Here is a 19,837-nt window from a genome sequence, read left to right as displayed (position 1 = left end):
TCTAACAGGATCTTGTGTAAAAACATTCAATTGGACCCATATTTGTCACCATGCACAAAACTCAAGTCCAAGTGGATTAAAACCAAGGAAATCCCTACTTCTTTCAAAGGCAAATAACCCAATGATAGCCTAGAACACAAGACCTCCTTCAGCAAAGGTCGACAGCTCGAAGGTCACAGCATACAGTCTAAGCAAGGAATTTCTAACATGGCAGAATTTAGCAGGGCTCCCCCACAATCATCCTTCATGAAAATTTGTGGGAAGTGAAAAATCGCTATCATCACACTGAAGAAGTCAAGAACTGGAATTGTTGACTCCATTTGGTCAACTGCCTCAGAGATACCAATTCATTCCTGAAGTACATATGGTTTCTGGACTGCCCCTGGTCTTCAGTGCACATAGGATAGCCAAACAGGATGACTTCAATAATAGCAAAGGATGACAGTAACAGCAATAGAAGCCATCGTCATAGGCATAGATGTAATATAGATGAACCCATGTCAATTCATGAATAGTAGCAGACAAAAAACGTTCCTCTCAGACAGCCTTATATCTGGTTGAAAAATTTGAAAGGTGCTACCCGATATTAGCATTTACTTCCCGTTCCAATTACCATAATTGACAAATTCTTTACAGCCACTTGAAGAGGCTAACCATTAATAAATCTTTTAAGGTTGTCCAATGCCCTATCTCCTGGGTGACCCCAGGTATTGTCAAGATGGCAATAAATATAAACCACCAATTCTCTCTTGCCCTTGATTTTCTTTCCCTGCTCTTTTTTTCTATTTATTTTTGCTCTTCTCCTGTATGAGTAATGATCTTCCTGCTGTGGTAAAATACCTGGAGAGATGCAATGAAAGAGACTTTTGGTAGATTTTCACTTATAGCTCTAAAGGATTCTATCTCTCACTATAAGCATAGCATGAAAACAGAATGGAAGCTGCTGGTCCTATTGTCTCCATAGTCATCATGGAGAAAATGTAAAATCATGGAATTTAATAAAGCCTCAATATATGTCCCTAAGTCTTACTTATTTTAGCAAGACTACCCCTAAAATTTTCAATTTTATAAACAATACAACCAGGAAGCAACCAACAGTTTAAACAAATGTACATTCAGTGAAAACCTTTCCTTCATAGGACATCATTCTTCCTTTGACCAACATTGCCTTTTCTTTCTTTCCAACTTCCAAATCCTCATAATATTTAACAATCAGAAAATAATACAAAAATACCAAGTATACTCTGGTAGTCAACAGGAGGTCTTAATTCTGAATCCCAATAATATCAAATAATATGCTCCCAGTATAAAATGGTATATATTCTCTATATAGAATATATTTTCTCTATAGAAGAGCAATAGAGAAGAACACACATTAAGCTGGCCACAAATATTATAAATTCAGCCCTTTCAGAACATATCTCACAGTTCTGAAATCTCCTATGTCATGGGAAACCCTGATTGGCTACCTTTTTACAAATCGACTCAGTGGCTTTTAAGAGCAATTCAACATTACTTGAGATTAGATAGTCTTGATAATGGTAGGAGAGGGCTCAAAGATATCCTGCATACTTTCTCTTCTGTGCCTATAAAATCAGAGTACATAAACCTTTCAACTTCCTGCATGCAGGGATGGGGCCTGCGTTCTCTGGAACACAATCTTAATATCTTCAGTATGCCGACACTGGAAAACGCCTCCTTAGACAGTTGCTTTGCAGGAACAGGGCTTTCTTCAATAGCATTCTAATTTTGCACCCTTTACTTTCACAGGAGCACTCATTTTTTACCAGTTTGGAGTCTAAAGTACATAGGCTATTTCTTAATGATAAAATCTTGGCCTTTCAGTGTAGAACGACTGTACCCAGATAGTGAGAAGCCCATAAAAGACAACCAGGATTAGATACCGATGCAATTCACACAAGAACCGTTAATGGTTTGTTTGTTTGTTTGTTTGTTTGTTTTGTTTTGTTTTTTACTCAAGCCAGGCTCTGATAGTCAACAACAGAGTGGTATCCAGAAAGAGCCCCGAACTCTGAACTGCAAGTAAATTTATAGATTCCTATGCCTCACAGTGCTTCAGACCAGGGGAGTTCCAGCCTGGCAAGCACCTATTGGTTGAGTAACATGAAGAGGCTTAATGTTTAAAGGGGATTGGCTACAGAAAAAGGTGCCAAGAGCACCCATGGCTTAGTTTTCTTTGTTCTCTTTGTTCATTACTTTGTCCCAGGAAGTGTCTGGTTTCTTATTAACCCTACCTCCAGTGGGCAGAAAGGAATGTGGCCATAAAACTGAGTCTCTCAGCAACTCTATCTCCAGTTGGGTTCTTTGGGTCAGTCGCTAGGCAACACTATCTCTCGTGGGGCTCTCCTTCATTTCAGCTTTAGGCCCAAATCTCTTGACAGCTGTGTTCCTACCTTTTAGGTCTGTTTCTTCAAGAAACTCTATGACCCTGAGATAGGTGCTGAGGCCATACTTGGTGGTTCTGGTTGTCCACCCAGCTATGTGTCCTTTGGCTGTAGTTTCAGTGGCCATCTGGGTGGATGGCTAGTGTTAGCTTAGGAGGAAACGTAGCCCTGATCACTCCCTGTAGCTGGCCATATTATCTCATATAATATGGAGATAATTTCTTATTTCTTAACCTTTGCCCCAGGTGACCCTGAAATCTAATTTCATCCCTTCTAGTATCTCAGAACATGTAGTTTTTCTTTAACAATTGCAGCCTGCTTCTCAGCAATGACCTTGTCAACCTTAAACTTGCTTGAATCCATTTCCTCTTAAAAGGGGAATTATTTTTCTATCTTGCTTGTGTACCTGCTATTAATCCACCTCTACAGAGACAATAAATAAATAAATAAATAAATAAATAAATAAATAAATAAATGTAAGAAATAGCTGCTATTCCAGAACCTGAATGGTACAGTTCCTGAATGTTTCTCTGCCAGAAACATTAATTTTTATACTTTTAAATTCAGCTTCTACCAAGGCAAAATACATTTAGATTCTTGGTCAGAATACAATAAGAGTGACCTCAATCCCATCTGCATTTAGAATCTTTGCTCCCCTCTTAAAAAGCTTAGAAACCTAGATCTCTGCCATGATGGTTTCTGTACCTTTTATTATACTAAGAGGGCAATCTAGAGTTTATTTTGTAATAGCAGCACATTCATTTTTGAATTATCAATATATACACAATGCACTGTCTATTTACTGCATTTGGGATACCATATTTGCAAGCACAACTTCAGTATTCAAAGAGAAATGTTGGTACAATAAAGAGATGAGTGATTTTAATTAGACATAGTTAGCATTTGCTGTTCATTTGTTCTGTTCTACATGAGCCTGTGTGATGGACTCAGGTTCTCTGGCCCAGAGTTTAGGTATAATAGTATATGCAGGAACAGAATTGCTTATATTAAAAACTCTTGACCTAGTCTTTATTTATATTAAAATGGGGTACTGTTCAGATCAAGACTTAGCCAATAATCAAAATTTAGTTTCTCTACCATAGAATTTATTGATCATATAACACATTATACTAATTTCAGGGTAATTCAGTATTACCAATAGAGCTCAATGGATTTCTTTCTTTCTCTTTAGATAGGCTGCGATATGGCCTTATTCAAGGTCCTCATCTAATTCTACATGCCCAGTGTTTACACATGCTTTTGTTATGTTGACATTTATCTTGTTACTGTTGTGCATCCAGAACTCGGAGCTTCTTTCTTCTTTCTCCATTATTCTGTACTGACTGTTTTTTCTTTAATCAAAGCATTTTTTCTGCTTTTCTTCATTCATATCACAGTCAAACTCATGTTTTTAGTGAAACATTCCTTGACTGTCTAGTGTGGACGACATCAATGTTGAACTTCTTTTCTATTAAAATATTTTTAATTATGAAATTCATCAAAAATTACACACATATGTTATTATGAAAGCTATAGCCACCTGCATATCATGCTAACTTTTATCATCCAGTATCCTATGTTCTTGTAAAAGCAACACTCATTCAACACTTTTTAAAGGATACAGGAAAAATTTCAACTGCTACTTGCAGTTTCTTTCATAGATTTTCACAAATATGAGAAGGAAAATGTATTTTCAGTTTTTAGCTTGTATAGTAGCAGGTATAAATATGTTGGTTTAGTTAAAGGTGAAAACTAACCCTTTCATATACAACCTATTAATTGGTGGTAGGGAAGATGTATAGTTTTTTAAATCAAACAGTATTTAAAATGCCTTTTTAATTCCCTGAATTGTTCACTGGAGTTTCCATCAGTAGAAGAATGGATAAAGAAACTGTGGTACATATACACTATGGAATACTATTCAGCTATTAAAAACAAGGAATTTCCAAAATTTGTGGATAAATGGATTGAGCTAGAAATGATCATAATGAGTGAGTTAACCCAGAAGCAGAAAGACTCAAATGGTATATACTCACTTATATCTGCATACTAGCCCAAGGGGCATGTCCCACGAAAGCCTTCACTTACCAGGAAACTGAGACAGAGGGAAGGACATTCTATTGGGACTCTAGATGAGAGAAGCATGGGAGAATGGCAAAGTAGAAGGATCCAGAGGGTCCTAGAAACCTACAAGTAGAACATCATGATAGGCAGATTTGGGCCCAGGGGTCCTGCTCAAACTAAGGCACCAGCCAAGGACAATATAGGCCGTAAAACTTTAAACCCCTACCCAGATCTAGCCAATGGACAGAACATTCACCACAGTAGAGTGGAGAGTGGGATATGACTTTCTCACATACTCTGGTGCCTCACCTTTGACCATGTCCCCTGGAGGGGGAGACCTGGTGGCACTCAGAGGAAGAACAGCAGGTTACCAAGAAGAGATTTGATACCCTATGAACATATACAGGGGGGGTAATCCCCCTCAGGAACAGTCATAGGGGAGGGGAATAAGGGGAAAATGGGAGGGAGGGAAGAATGGGAGGATACAAGGGATGGGATGACCATTGAGATGTAACAAGAATAAATTAATAAAAAAAGAAAGAAAAATAAAAAAATAATAAAATGCCTTTTTAGTTTATTTACATACAAAGGGTTTTTATGTAGAACCGGTTTGTATTATACTCAGAATCTAAATTACTTCATCCTTCCTGTTTGTGGAATTGTAGTAGCACGCTAGCATGTGGGTAAAAGTTCTTAAAAATAAATACAGTTATGTAAATAATAAAAAGTTGATTAGGAGAAACCAAACTGAGCTCAATATATTGTCCTGCTCCTATTTTGAATAAAAATTATACAAGTATTTGCAAACATAACCATACCTGTATTTGGCTCCAATATTAATTTCCTTGTATTAGAGGACAACATAGTAAGATCTACACTAATCAAATAATAGATGTCCTCAAAAAACCTCTCAGTTTATTTTCCATGAGAGTTTTTGAAAGCCCTTCACCTGGTCACATACTCAGTGCAAATCTTTTAGATTAAGAATAAAAAGCATATTCTCTAAATATTTATTCTTTATTATTGACTTTGTAGATTGTAACTTTTTGCAGAATATAAATAGGCGCTAGACAGAACACTGACAACTTCAAAGCAAGATGAAGTTCGTTCTGCTGCTTTCCCTCATTGGGTTCTGCTGGGCTCAGTATAACCCAAACACTCAGGATGGGCGGACTGCTATTGTCCACCTGTTTGAGTGGCGCTGGGTTGATATCGCCAAGGAATGTGAGCGGTACTTAGCTCCCAGAGGATTTGGAGGGGTGCAGGTAAGATTTAGTCACAACTTAAACGGACACTTTACTGTGCTGATGTAAAACAGTATTCTAATCAGGACATGTATGTCCGGAAGACAATTTTACCTCTCACACGGCTTTCCTGAGGAAGCGAAAATTTGAGGTGATGACACCTTTATACTATGTTGAAGGATTTTATAAGACAGGGGCGATGTCCTGTCCATGTCTTCAGGTGGTTGTAAAGCCACAGCACTAACTACGTGTTCGCAGGTTGAGAAGTAAGGTCAGATCTTTCATAGTTGTCTACAGAATTTACTTATGGAAAGTAAGCCATTATGCACTACTGATAGTTACTGTTTTCTTTGTAGGTCTCTCCACCCAATGAAAATATTGTGGTTCACAACCCATCGAGGCCTTGGTGGGAAAGATACCAACCAATTAGCTACAAAATTTGTACAAGGTCTGGAAATGAAGATGAATTCAGGGACATGGTGAAAAGATGCAACAATGTTGGTGTAAGTGAAGTCATGTTTCCTTTAAAAAAAAATAATCTCACATATAATTTAATAGATTTAAAAATGTTATATGTGAAAATACTTCCCTCATTTATTACTTGTTTGTTTCATCTGATCAGAAAATGTCATGATTTAGTGGGGCTGGAAGGATAAAAGGGAATGGGCAAAGTGATATATTTAATTTATAAACTATGAGCATAAATTAAGGTCATGATCAAAAAATTATTTTTGTTTTTACTAGTCATCAAATGCTTTACTGTGTTATAGTCAACCTTTGACAGTCCTTGCATATCTACTATGCAAAGGGAAGTACTGATACAACAGAACTACGACTTTTACACTTGTAACCACAGTCTTCCTATTACCTCTTTCCTGCTTAGGCGATAGATTGGATTTGATTGCTACAGACATTTTTATGTGATATTATTCTCTAAGCTCATTTAATAGGCTCTCTAAACCATTGTTGCTTTAATGTAAAAATATCTATTCTTGTACTATAAAGAAGATAAATATCTTCCTTCTTGTCCCTATTACTAAGCTGAGATAAGAGGCTAGCTTCTTTCTTCATGTGATTCTCTAAACTTTCAAATTTTATATTTTTCTTCATTTCACTGATTTCATCTTCTTTAGAAATTTATGTTTTGTTTCATTTGTAGTTATGGTAGTTTCAACATACAGTTTCCCCCATAATTGTCTAACTGATACAGGTTAGATATGGGGCCAGATGTGTAGATTGATGTCACTTTTCCATGATTTCTTTTTACCCACAATTCTTGGCTTCTCTTTGCCATCTTATTTATAATCGTAATCTTATAAGGATGATATATCGATACAACTTCTGGTTTTCAGACATGCAGTAGAAATCATAAGTTAAGTTCTGTCTCCTCATGATCCTGCAAAATTTCAAAAGCCATATTCTCTCATTTTCATACTATGTCCAACTTCCTCAAAAATTGACCTTTATTTGTTGTTATGGAAGTTTCTGTTTAGCTCCACTTAGTAGTTCTATATTCCTTACAAAGTACCAGGATTATTTTGATTTTATTTCCCATTAGTTTCATTTCACAATTAACTCTCTTTTCTGAGATGAATCTACAAAGCAGAAGAAGACATGATTTGAAGCTTTGATAGCATGCTGCTAGATTGCCAGTGAAACTACAGATTTCTGAGATTAACTGAAGCAAACACTTTTCTTCATTAGGTCCGTATTTATGTTGATGCTGTTATTAACCACATGTGTGGCTCAGGAGGTGGTTCAGGAACAAGCAGCACCTGTGGAAGTTACTACAATGCTAATAACAGGGACTTCCCATCAGTTCCATATTCTGCTTGGGATTTTAATGATGGGAAATGTGACGGAGAAATTCATAACTACAACGATGCCAATCAGGTAATGAAGGAAAGAAAAATAGTGATAAGGATACAAAACCACATAAGGTTTTAGGTATGCACAGGAATTAATGGAGACCCACTAGACATTTCATCCATATTTCAAAGGAAAAGAGTTACTAAGACAGGATGCTTAAAAATAGGTATGTGAAAACATGTCTTGTATTTTGCTAAATTTGTTGGTAAAGATACACCCACATCAATGACAAAATTTAGACATGCTCTCTAGTGACTTCGTGTGGAAAATATAAAAGCTTAATTTATTAACTATATAAATATTATAGAATGAATAATTATTAGCAATATAATTCAATGTTTTAAATTTTTTTCATACACTGGGTTATATTTTCAGCATTTTGACAGTGTGCTTATTTAACAAAAGCAAGTTTCTGGCATGGATTCCATGAACTCCATAAAATAAGTATAAAAGAAAAAGAGACAGTCATAGGGGAGGGGAGTAAGGGGAAAATGGGAGGGAGGGAGGATTGGGAGGATAGAAGAAATGGGATAGCCATTGAGATGTAATATGAATAAATTAATATAATATATTAAAAAACGAAAATGAAAAAGAGAGAGGGAGAAGGAGAGAATGAGGAGAGGTAATCACCAAAATGTTAACACATTTTATGTCTATATTCTATGTATTATAATAGAAAATATTTTAAAGTACATGTGCAGATTAATACATCAAATCTTGCCATGTCCTGGGTAAAGACAGTATGAAATTTTCCATTTGTAAATTGGGGAGTGACTTAATGCCAAGGACAGTACAGGCAGTAAACTCTAAACCCCTACCCAGATCTAGCCAATGGTCAGAACACTCTCCACAGTTGAGAGGAGAGTGGGATATGACTTTCTCACGTACTCTGGTGCCTCACCTTTGACCATGTCCCCTGGAGGGGGAGACCTGGTGGCACTCAGAGGAAGGACAGCAGGTTACCAAGAGGAGACTTGATACCCTATGAGCATATACAGGGGGAGGAAATTCTCCTCAGGAACAGTCATAAGGGAGGGGAATAAGGGGAAAATGGGAGGGAGGGAAGAATGGGAGGATACAAGGGATGGGATAACCATTGAGATGTAACAAGAATAAATTAATTAAAAAATTCTCAAAACGAAGATGACTCTTTATAAATTAATCATATTTTTCCACAACAGGTCAGAAATTGTCGTCTGTCTGGCCTTCTGGATCTTGCACTTGAGAAACCTTATGTTCGTACCACGATAGCTGACTATATGAACCGTCTCATTGACATCGGTGTAGCAGGGTTCCGACTTGATGCTGCTAAGCACATGTGGCCTGGAGACATTAAGGCAATTTTGGATAAACTGCATAACCTAAATACAAAGTGGTTCTCTCAAGGAAGCCGACCTTTCATTTATCAAGAGGTAAATCAGTATATACTTTATTTTTATGTTTGAGTTTATAATTTTTCTTTATGGAACATAACTTTTTCTCACTCATATATCCTGATCTTGTTTTTTATCTTCCTCTGCTCCTCCTTCTTGCCAACTTCCCTTTCCACATGACACCACTGTGTTTCCGTCTCTTATTACAAAAGACTTCTGAGAGACTGAGCAAAATATAATAAATTAAATATAATAAGGTAAATAAAAACTATGATGTTGAAGTTAGTCGTTGTGGGTTCTGTCACTATGGAGTTGAAGTTAGTCGATGTGGGTTCTATTGGCGGGGAGGCCCTCAGAAAATCTAGTTGCAGAAGTTTTCCTCAGCCTATTGTGGAAGGGCTAGCTGATGAAGTCTTAGTCCCTGAGAACAGGTCGTGCAAGCCTCCTCTGCAGGGAGAGAGCCTTCCATTTCCAAGTCCTCCTGGGCAGGGTCTTATTCCCCAGCTTGAGGGAGAGCAGGGTAGTTGACAATTAGCTAAAACAAAGCATTGGGAGTGTGCATCTCCTGCAGTGGAGGGACAGATCCCGCGATTTAAGAGAAATCTAAATAGCCAAGTGCGCTTAGTCAAAATAGAAACAGCTAGGAGACAAAGAGCTAGGTTTTAATTCACTAAACTAAACTCCAAACCAAATTTAAAGATAAAAAGGGGAGCCAGGACAAAAGTCTAGGGCAAAATAAAAGACAAGAGAGCGCCCCCCACCCCAGCAGCCCATCTCTGGGTTTTAAGTCCTGGTATCCTAATGCAGGAGGCTACTCAGGATACCTCCCAGGGCTTGCCTCTGTGCATAGATTCAGGGCAATTTTGAAATGTCTTTCTTTAAAAAGCAATCTTTTTGACAACTTATGGCTGAAAGTCTTTGTGGTTTGCTTTGAAATGTGCCTCTGAAAGGATCCTGCCTTTTGACACCTTTTTGTCTATGGTCTTGTGAACTGCCACCAAAAGGTGGTGTTTCTATATACCTCAGTGTGCTAGCAGTTGTCTACAAGTCAAGGGTTTAAAAGATAAGGAAAATAGCCCACAAATTATGGGTCTTTTCATTTGCATGCTAAGGAATCCCATAAAAACATGAAACTAGAAGCTAAGAAATCCTATAAAAACATGAAACTGGAAGCTAAGAAATCCTATAAAAACATGAAACTGGAAGCCTAGATAGATAGATAGATAGATAGATAGATAGATAGATAGATAGATAGATTACAATTTAACTAATGTATTTCTATCTTTCATTTCTTCCCTCTATCCCTTCCATATACCCCTGCACATACTTTTTCAAGTTGATAGTATCTTTGCACTAAATTGTTATTACATACATACACACATACATTATATGTATACATACATACAAATGTGTGTGTGTGTGTGTGTGTGTGTGTGTGTGTGTGTGTGTGTGTGTGTGTACCTAAATACAACCTTTTTAATTCATATACTGTTACCCATGTATATGTTTTCAGGGTTTCCTGTTTGGTACTATATACACACTTGGTGTGTGCTTCATTTAGGATGTACTTTTTGGCTTTTCTCGAAATACTATCAATTTGGAAACCAGAAAATGTTTCCAAACTTACAATGTTTGTTAATATCTCCTTTACTTATAGAATGTAGCATTCTGTTTTTCCATGAGAAGATTCTCTTTTCTCTTTCTTGGAGATAACTCATTTATTTATTTACTTTAATTTATTTTTTTTACAAGTTTTTAGACAGTAGAAACTTCATTAATCCATGTTTTAAATCCCCATATGCCATTATACAAGTCAGTGAAATCATAATGTGTGTTGTCTCAAACCAATCTTTCTGTGATTGTGGTTTGTCTCATGTTATTAGGGTTGTAGGCATCTAAAGCAAACTTATGAAGCTTTGTGTGTGTGTGTGCTACAATAATATACTGAGAATTATTTCTTTATAGGTCACTGTTTTCCTTGAAAAATGAATGAGTTCATAAGAAATTCTAGTATTGATCTGAGAGCAAGTTATATAAACATGAAGTAGGAAATTTTCCCTTCTGTCAGCCATCCTGGTGGATTAAAAAAAGGACCCTGTAATTTGTTTTTTTTAAAATATTGTGTAATTCAGTTTATAAAACAAATCAGATTCTAGATATACATAAAGCCATTAAGAACAGTTCAAATAACAAAGGTTATTAAAAACATTTATAAATAATATTATATATCAAGAATATGCTTGTGTTGCCCCAATGTCTCTTCTAGGTCATTGACCTGGGTGGTGAGGCAATTAAAGGCAGTGAGTACTTTGGAAATGGTCGTGTGACAGAATTCAAGTTTGGAGCAAAACTTGGCACAGTTATCCGCAAATGGAATGGAGAGAAGATGTCCTATTTAAAGTAAATATGCACCATATACTCATTTGATCTATCTTAGATCTTTTGTCTCTTGGCATCAATAAATTATATTTTTAACTATTCTAATTTGTAGAACTACAAATAGTTGATTAATAGTTGGAATCACTGTTTCCTAAACCCAAATTACTTCTCTTTTTCATATGGGATGTCATCACTATGTAGCCCTAGAAATACGAAGTAACAGTTAGTGATTTTTGTTTGTTTGTAATAAGTCTATAAGAAACCAGGAATGTTTGCCTATGCTTTAATGAAGTTTTATTATTATTATTATTATTATTATTATTATTATTATTATTATTATTATTATATTTATATTCATAAATTATTCTTAAAATTGTGAACACTATGTGACTTACTTCTTTCAAAAATTATTTAGAAATTTGAGTACTTGTAGTATAACAATAGTTATAACTCCAGGTTTCTAATTTTTGTATCATTTAGCATGTATTCTAACTTCTCAAGTTCATCTGAATTATTAGACAAAGGAAAATCTTGAGAAAATATTTAAGACCAAAAGAATTGTGTTGTAAGACCCAAAAGTGGATAAATTTCTCATGTGCATTATCGTAGACAATTATACACATGCATAACTTAGACTTCTTAAGGAATTTACATTTATTTAGATAACCAAGGATGACATATATAAAATTACTCTAATCATTGTGAGAAAATAATATGCTCCTTTTAAATGCAGGAACTGGGGAGAAGGTTGGGGTATGGTGCCTTCTGACAGAGCCCTTGTGTTTGTGGACAACCATGATAATCAGCGAGGGCATGGTGCTGGAGGAGCATCCATCCTGACATTCTGGGATCCCAGGTAGGACAACATTTGGTGTTGTGCTGTAGTGTCCTTTATGACAAAGACAGATTATATACTTCTGCTCTCATACCATTTTGAAACTTTCAGAATGTACAAAATGGCTGTTGGATTCATGTTGGCTCATCCTTATGGATTCACAAGAGTAATGTCAAGTTACCGTTGGCAAAGAAATTTCCAGAATGGAAAAGTAAGTCTTGGAGTCATTCAAAGTGTGTTTCATTCTACAGAAAAAAAAAGTGGTTCTGTATTAATTTCACATGAAATTATAGAATATGATACTTTTTATTAAGTGTTTATTCACTGCATTTTCGTAAAGTAGGAACATCGAAGTAGCTGATAATAAAAAAGATAAAAAGTAAGACCACACTAAAAAAAGGCAAACTTGTATTTACGAGAAAGCCCTGACTCATAGAGATAGCAGGTGATCGTGCCTGTTAATGCTAAAGAGAATTTCAAATATTTTCTTCTTATGGTGCAACAAATATCATCACACATGTGAAATATGCTTATTTTTTTGTGAAATGAGTCGGCCTGTGATTTGAAGTTAACTAGGAAAATATAATAGATAGGGACGTATGAGAATTACAGACTCCAGAAACGCTGACAATTATATGGATGGTCAGTAACAAAAGCAACACGTGAGGATAAGTTTAAATAACTTCAAAAAACTAAAAATTAAGACGATCAGATATCTAAAAGTTTATGTGAAGTTTTCTACTTCAGTGGAAGATACTAGACTCACAGAGAAACATCAAATATACAATAAAAAATATTTCTTCTATGTAAATCACATAATTTTTTTCTATTTTCTTTTTTAATCTAAGAGTCCTTTGGTTATTTATGAAATCAATTTTATTCTTGAAGAGATTTCATGTGTAGAATGAGTGGTTTGTTTTTCAGAAACATTTAAAAATTTTGCCATCATAAAATGTGAACTTATACTTTCTTTCACTTAGTAAGGAAAAAAAAATCACGGTATTTTGTTAGTACATTATCAATAGGTAGTAATAATTGACTATTATAAATAGGAAATAGTTATAGCAAAGACATTTTCATAGATGTTCTTTAAATTTTACAGTAGCCGAGAACTACCTTTTTTGTTTTATGGATAAATTGAGGCACATGTCTATAATAGATCATGATGGAGATTTTTTCAGGAAGTAACCAGAGCCTGTTCTTTAACGCTAGTGTTTCTGACTCTAATTTTCTTGTTGCAGTCACATTGGAGAGTGTTAGTGATATTGGGCATAATATGAGAGCAAATAAAGAATTTGCTTATGTTTTAAGTATGATTGCAGAGAACGTGATTTTTCACAAAGGTTGAGGACTCACTGAAGGTCTGTGAAAACACTGAAGAGCTCAGATGAAAGTGAGACACAGCGGACACAGGATTAGCACAATGGGCTTGGTTTTAGTTTTCTGTAATAGAAAAGAACTAGGAAGACATAAGCATTCAAATGACCTGGTTGCTTTGAAAACTCAGGATCAGAACGACTGGACTGGACCACCTAATAACAATGGAGCAACCAAAGAAGTGACCATTAATGCAGACAGCACTTGTGGCAACGACTGGGTCTGTGAGCACAGATGGCGTCAAATAAGGTGGGAATATCTCCAACAGAACCTGTTTAATAGATTGTTTATCCTTTTACTTTAAATGGTTGGCATCTAAGGGTATTTGCGTTTAACATGACATTGTGCTCTTAGGAACATGGTGGCCTTCAGAAACGTAGTCAATGGTCAGCCTTTTGCCAACTGGTGGGATAATGGCAGCAACCAAGTAGCTTTTGGCAGAGGAAACAGAGGATTCATTGTCTTCAACAATGACGACTGGTGAGTGGATAACATTTAATGTTTTTGGTCATTCTACAATTTGTTTAGAACCTTTTTTTTGTTGTTGTTCACCTGTTGTTTTTCTTACATAAAAATATTTTCCCTAACAGATTTAAGACACAAAATGAATACTGAAAGTAGTGCCCACAAAGTGGATCTTCATTTTATATTCTTCCACTCCTTGTATAAAATTTTTCTTCTGGAGATCTTTCACCACATTCTTGGGTTATAACTGGCATATATTCCTATGTATATGCTTATTTGGCACTTTTCACAAAGCACACAAATAATAAAGATAAGTTTTAATGTAATTTAAACAATTTATAATGTTAGTACTGAAATAATTCCCCTGCTACCTATGAATATCACCTAGTGATATTTTATCTCTTAAAATTTTCTCCTGGGATATTTAAAAGGAATTTATGTATTTTTATCTAGCATATAATGTTATGCAGGAGTTTTTAAATCTGGCTTCTAAAATGTTCTTTATTATTTCTCCTGTACATCTCTCATTGTTTTCTTTAATCATTTCCTCATCTGTAGAATTGTAGCTCAACGAGACAGGTGAACTGTCTTGATTGAAAGTCACCTTCTAATTCTATTGAGAGCATCTTATCACGAATCATGTTTTAATGGGCAACACCAAACATGTAAGGAACACAATACACACCATTTTTGTTGAAGGAACATATATGACTAGTTGTTAGAACCATAGTTACTTCTTATAGTCAATTTTTAAGAACTGTGTATGTCTCCATTGAAATTATAGATTATGTTTAATTCTAAACCAGCTTTTTTTGTGACATCATGTAATCTAGAAAAATTTTTAAAGAAGTAATGCTGTTAACATGTTTAAAGTCTTGAGAGTTTAATTCCAGCTGAGGACTGACTTCACGGAACAATGGTCATTAGAGGACGGCTTTGCTACTGAACTACACCCAGTTCTGTATGGTCTGATAACAGGCGCCGCAGACTGATTACTTAAGAAGTATTTTAAAAGATGCCTTTGGTATAGAGAATTATCTCACCAACACTGGCCCAGACTTTGTTGTCATTGAGTATCTCATGCTTAGTGTTCCCTAGTACACTGTTGAGGCATTTGTTGTTCTATTGATAATAGACCTACCCATACTTGATTATGTCTACTTTCAAACAAATGCTAACTTTCTTTCAGGTCTCTGTCAACAACTTTACAGACTGGTCTTCCTGCCGGCACATACTGTGATGTCATTTCGGGAGATAAAATTGATGGCAACTGCACTGGCATTAGAGTTCAAGTTGGCAGTGATGGCAGAGCTCACTTTTCCATTAGTAACTCGGCTGAGGACCCATTTATTGCAATTCACGCTGAGTCAAAGTTGTAAGAGTCAAAATAAATACATATAGAGAGAGCATCAATCAAGTGTGTTTCTTTTTCATGTGTACCATAGTATTTTTTTATTTTCTTTTATTTCTTTATAATCCGGTGTATATGTTTGATGTGTGTGTGAGAGAGACAGAGAGAGCTGTGGAGTGTGTACATGATATTTGAAGACAACTCTGTGTTGCGACCTTTCCTCTCCCTGATTTTCCATGCACTCTTTAGATCATACATACTTCATCATGCTTGCCTGGAAAGCATTTTTACCTGCTTCTTGCCCACCCAATTGTACCTTTTTTACTCAAGTTTCTTTTCTTTTCTTAATAGCCATAAACAACTTAAATAAGTGGAAAAACATTTAATACCTACATGCACTTATTAGATAATTACATTCAACTTATAATATGTGTTAACAGAAAGACCTTTAAATTATTTACCAAGAAAATTCACAAACTCTGAATGGCATCCTGAAAGGCATTTTGTTTTACTCTTAACAATCTTTCCTTCATGTACTCCTATACTTAAAATCCATGATGTGATTAAAATCACGTATACACATATACAATGTATATCGATTATGCATTATAACTCTATTATCCTCTCTTACATTCTTTCTTTCATCTTTTCCATTGTATCCCCCAATACACACATCCCTGCACACACGTATACATGTTCAAATACATTTATGATACATGACACTTAGGTAGGTTGGCTGTGTGAATGTGGCTAGGAGTTTATTTCTTAGATGAAGAGTAAGTTACCATTGTTTAAACTATTTGAAAATATGACTTCCTATTTCCCAGTGTGATTAATATTCTATTAAAAATCTTTTTATGGATTCCTTGAGAGGTTTCCATCATGCACCCCTCTCCTGCTCATCTCCTTATTCCCTCATAGCCACTCTTCCTCCTTACGACCTCACGTCAAAATAAAAACAAAAATATAAATAGTATAAATAATATCTCATCATGGAAGCTGTATTATGACACAGTGTGTCCCACAGTATGTCCTTCTGCCCATACATCCTCACTTGCAGATGTTGACTGCAATGAGTATTGATCTGGTTGGAGATCTCTGGCTCCTGTGACATCACCAATATGGATCCCCAGGAAGATTCCTGACAGTCATCCTTTTGTTGCCCTATGCCATGAAATTCCTTCAATTTTGGATCAGCAGGACTAGCCCTTTCTCATGTTCTAATAACGTGCAGATGATGTTTATTTTTAGGTAGGCCAACTCAAGAGACCTATACCTGGTTTGGGTGATAGCCGAACTGGTCAGCTTGCTGGGTCTCCCTTATCAGCATCACTAGGTCAAAATTTACAGCACAGCTCCAGCAAGGCCACCCAACGCTACCTTCCACAGGAAGCAGGGCCAACTCTCCTGCTCTTATACCCTTGGGCTGGCTTGCCTCCATCACTCCTCCAGAGCCAGCTCCACTGTGCTAACCAGGCGAGGTGCAGGCTACTATTCCCAGTGCTCCAGTCTGCAAGGGGCTGGGCAGGTTCTCCCATTCTTACAACCTCTGGGCTGATTCACCTGCACTTTCCCCATCACAGCCAGACCCTCTGTGTTACTAAGGCAAGGTGCAAGGCCTGCTCTCTTGAATGTTGAAGCAATTTAGGGACAAGGCCAGTTCTACACAGTCTGTGGACATCCAGGTGGTCCCTGTAGGTTGCCCCCACCATTTTCTCCAGTGGCAATATGAGCCATGGACATAAACAGCACTGACCCTCAGAGGCAGCTGAAGCTGGGTCCCTACCATGGCCCCAATCGGAGCTGGCTACTCACAATAGGCTACTTCTTTCCACTCTGGGATCTTCAGTTTCATCTCTCTTCATAATGCTCAAGCTGCTCCATTTCTCTACCTCTCCCATCTAACCAACCATACACTTTCATGGTTTCTACTGCAGGCTCCCATGTGAATGGTGGATCCCATGATGACATCATTTCTCTGTGCTGCATGGCATGACATCAAACAGGAATCTAAGGGCTGATGGTCCATGGGCTGGATCAGTAGGTGCCGTGGTGATCGGCACGTCATGTCTTCCTCCCCTTACAGATTTACACTGTGTGGTGTGGGCAGGACTCTGTATGTTTGCAAGCCTGCCTTGGCCATGTGGATATTTACCATGCCTGCTTCATGTGGCATGGGAGAATGCAGATCTCTGTCTTTGTCCTCTCCTGCTGGGCTTCATGGATTTTAGTTTGTCTTATGTGTCCTATGCATAAAACAACTTTGGCCACCAAGCCAGGAATCAAGCTAGGATGAATCAAGAACTGCCATCTGCTTTGTCCCTGATTAATATAAAAGTAACCACCTTCACGAGGTGTCTCATTCATTGCCCATTTCCAGAGGTGTGATGATGATTCTTCATTGTTAACTTGACTGCATCTGGAATTAAGTAAAATCCCAAAGTCTGGGCACACCAGTGTAGAATTTATTTTCATTGAAATTAATTGCAGTGGGAAAAATCCATCTTTAATCTGGATAATTTGAGATGTTAAGCTTCACACATTCCAGTGTCAGGCCATATGAATGTTATGGAAGAAGGAAACATTTGCTCTTGGCCTCTTTCTCCATGTTCTTGCTGGCAAGTTCATTCCTTTACCAAATCTAGAGCCTACATATTGGTATTCCAACATATACTGAAGACCATCCGAGAAGTCCATTCTCACGGACTGAACAACTACTAGATTCTTAGAGTTTTTCTTAGTAGACAGCCATTATTAGATTTAGCTGGAATACAGCCTATACACCACTCTAATCTGTGTACTATATGAATAGATTCATTCCATCAGTTCTGAAGCACTGGGGAACCCTCACTAAAATGCTCAGCAATAATTAACAGTTAATAAACCTTCAGGAAGACATGGGGCCTCAGAGGCCCCTGCCTGATCCACAGTGGAATGTTAATATTCCCAGGGATCTGCATGACCCTTACAGTCAAACATCTTGCTGTGAGTTCATTAGTGCAACTGCTACCTCCTGTCCAGATGACTAGATTTCAAAGTACTCCTTCTCATTCTATGGATTTTTTCTTTCTTTACATCATCACTTCCTTGATCATCTGTAAGACTTTGAAGGGGTTATAGAGATCTTCCTTTTAGCATCTTGATCTGCTATGATCTTCTGCATTAGTTGGCACCAACAGACCAACAGAAAATGTAAGTTTCACACACCAAGGCTAGGAACTGTAAAGGAAAATAATTATGTCTTTTATTTCCATCTTATCATGTCCACTTTGTGCTTCCCATATCTGTTTTCAATATGTGGTCTTTCCATGGAGGATGGTGTAATTATCAGGGGCAACATTGGTGAAGAAAACAAACACTCTATTGACAAACATGTTATTTGGCAATTCTCCTTGAATAGTGAGTATATGTACAAACATTAAGAAGGCAGTTGAATACTATGTGCCATTGACAAAATGATAGTAGAGTATGTTACCTATATATCCTACTTTTCTTAGCTGTGAGAGATCAAATCCTATGAATTGATTTAAAGGTCAGTAACAAAAGTGTTGTAACCACCTTAAAAGTCATACCACAATATATTAACTTTTCATTAATTAATTAATTAATCAATTCATTTAAGCATCCTCCTTTGTGCCCTCCTTGTTACTTAGCTTCTTTGGATTTGTGGATTGTAGGATGGTTATCCCATACCTTATGGCTAATAGCCACTTACACGTGAGAACATGCCATGTTTGCCATTCTGGTTTTGGGTTACCTCACTTGCGATGACCTTTTCTAGTTCCAATCATTTCCCTGCAAATTTCATGATTTTCTTGTTTTTAGTAGCTGAGTAGTATTACATTGTGTACACGTACTACAATTTCTTTATCTATTTTTTAGTTGAGGGGGTCATATAGGTTGTCTCCAGTTTCTGGCTATTATGAATAAAACTTCTACCAATAGAGTTGAGCAAGTATCCTTGTATGGTGAGACATCTTTTGAGTACATGTCCCGGAGTGCAATAGCTGGAACTTGAAGAGGAAATATCCAAATTTTCTGAGAAACTGCCAGATTGAGTTCCAAAGTGGTTGTATAAGTTTGCACTCCACCACCATAGAGGATTGTTCCCCTTTTTCCTCATCCTCACCAGCATGTGCCTGGCACTTGAGACTTTTAAAAATATACTTCCTTATCTTCCTTAACATGTGCTCTAGAGTTTAGCTTTTTGTAGTATGATTATTTAACTACTTAGATCATTTTATTGATCATTATTTGACAAATATTATGTTGGCAATCACTATTAATTGTGTGCTTCTAAAATTGTGTATAAATCAACAAGTGAGATCTAATACAAGATGTTTAACCATAAATAGGCAATAATTACTATATATATTAATCTTATAACATCTTATCAGAGGTAAATCGGTAATTTTTCAAATTTCCTGGTGTTCTTTTTTCTTAATTTAATTTCATTATAGCTTGATCCCAGCACC

General features: G+C 36.6%; 1 protein-coding gene across 3 annotated transcripts; it reads left to right on the top strand.

Annotated features, from left to right (window-relative positions):
* Positions 1-5,566: 5,566 nt before the first annotated feature.
* Positions 5,567-15,390, top strand: LOC311583652 (pancreatic alpha-amylase 2a5-like; the record flags this gene model as incomplete). Of its 3 annotated transcripts, none has more annotated exons than XM_084757426.1 (10): positions 5,567-5,734; positions 6,070-6,216; positions 7,418-7,606; positions 8,764-8,829; positions 11,222-11,355; positions 12,068-12,190; positions 12,281-12,380; positions 13,677-13,795; positions 13,901-14,026; positions 15,201-15,390. In XM_084757426.1, 10 exons carry the CDS (start codon positions 5,567-5,569, stop codon positions 15,388-15,390), a joined length of 1,362 nt encoding a protein of 453 aa, XP_084613552.1. The 3 variants fall into 3 exon arrangements, with proteins under 3 accessions (XP_084613552.1, XP_084613551.1, XP_084613553.1); XM_084757425.1 differs by having other exon boundaries at positions 8,764-8,994; XM_084757427.1 differs by lacking the exon at positions 8,764-8,829.
* Between the last annotated feature and the right edge of the window lie 4,447 nt (positions 15,391-19,837).

This window comes from Acomys minous (genome assembly GCF_964271855.1).
Source record: "Acomys minous genome assembly, chromosome: 14".
Lineage (NCBI taxonomy): Eukaryota > Metazoa > Chordata > Mammalia > Rodentia > Muridae > Acomys > Acomys minous.
Note: the sequence above shows the minus strand (reverse complement) of the source record. Positions and strands in the feature narration are given on the sequence as shown.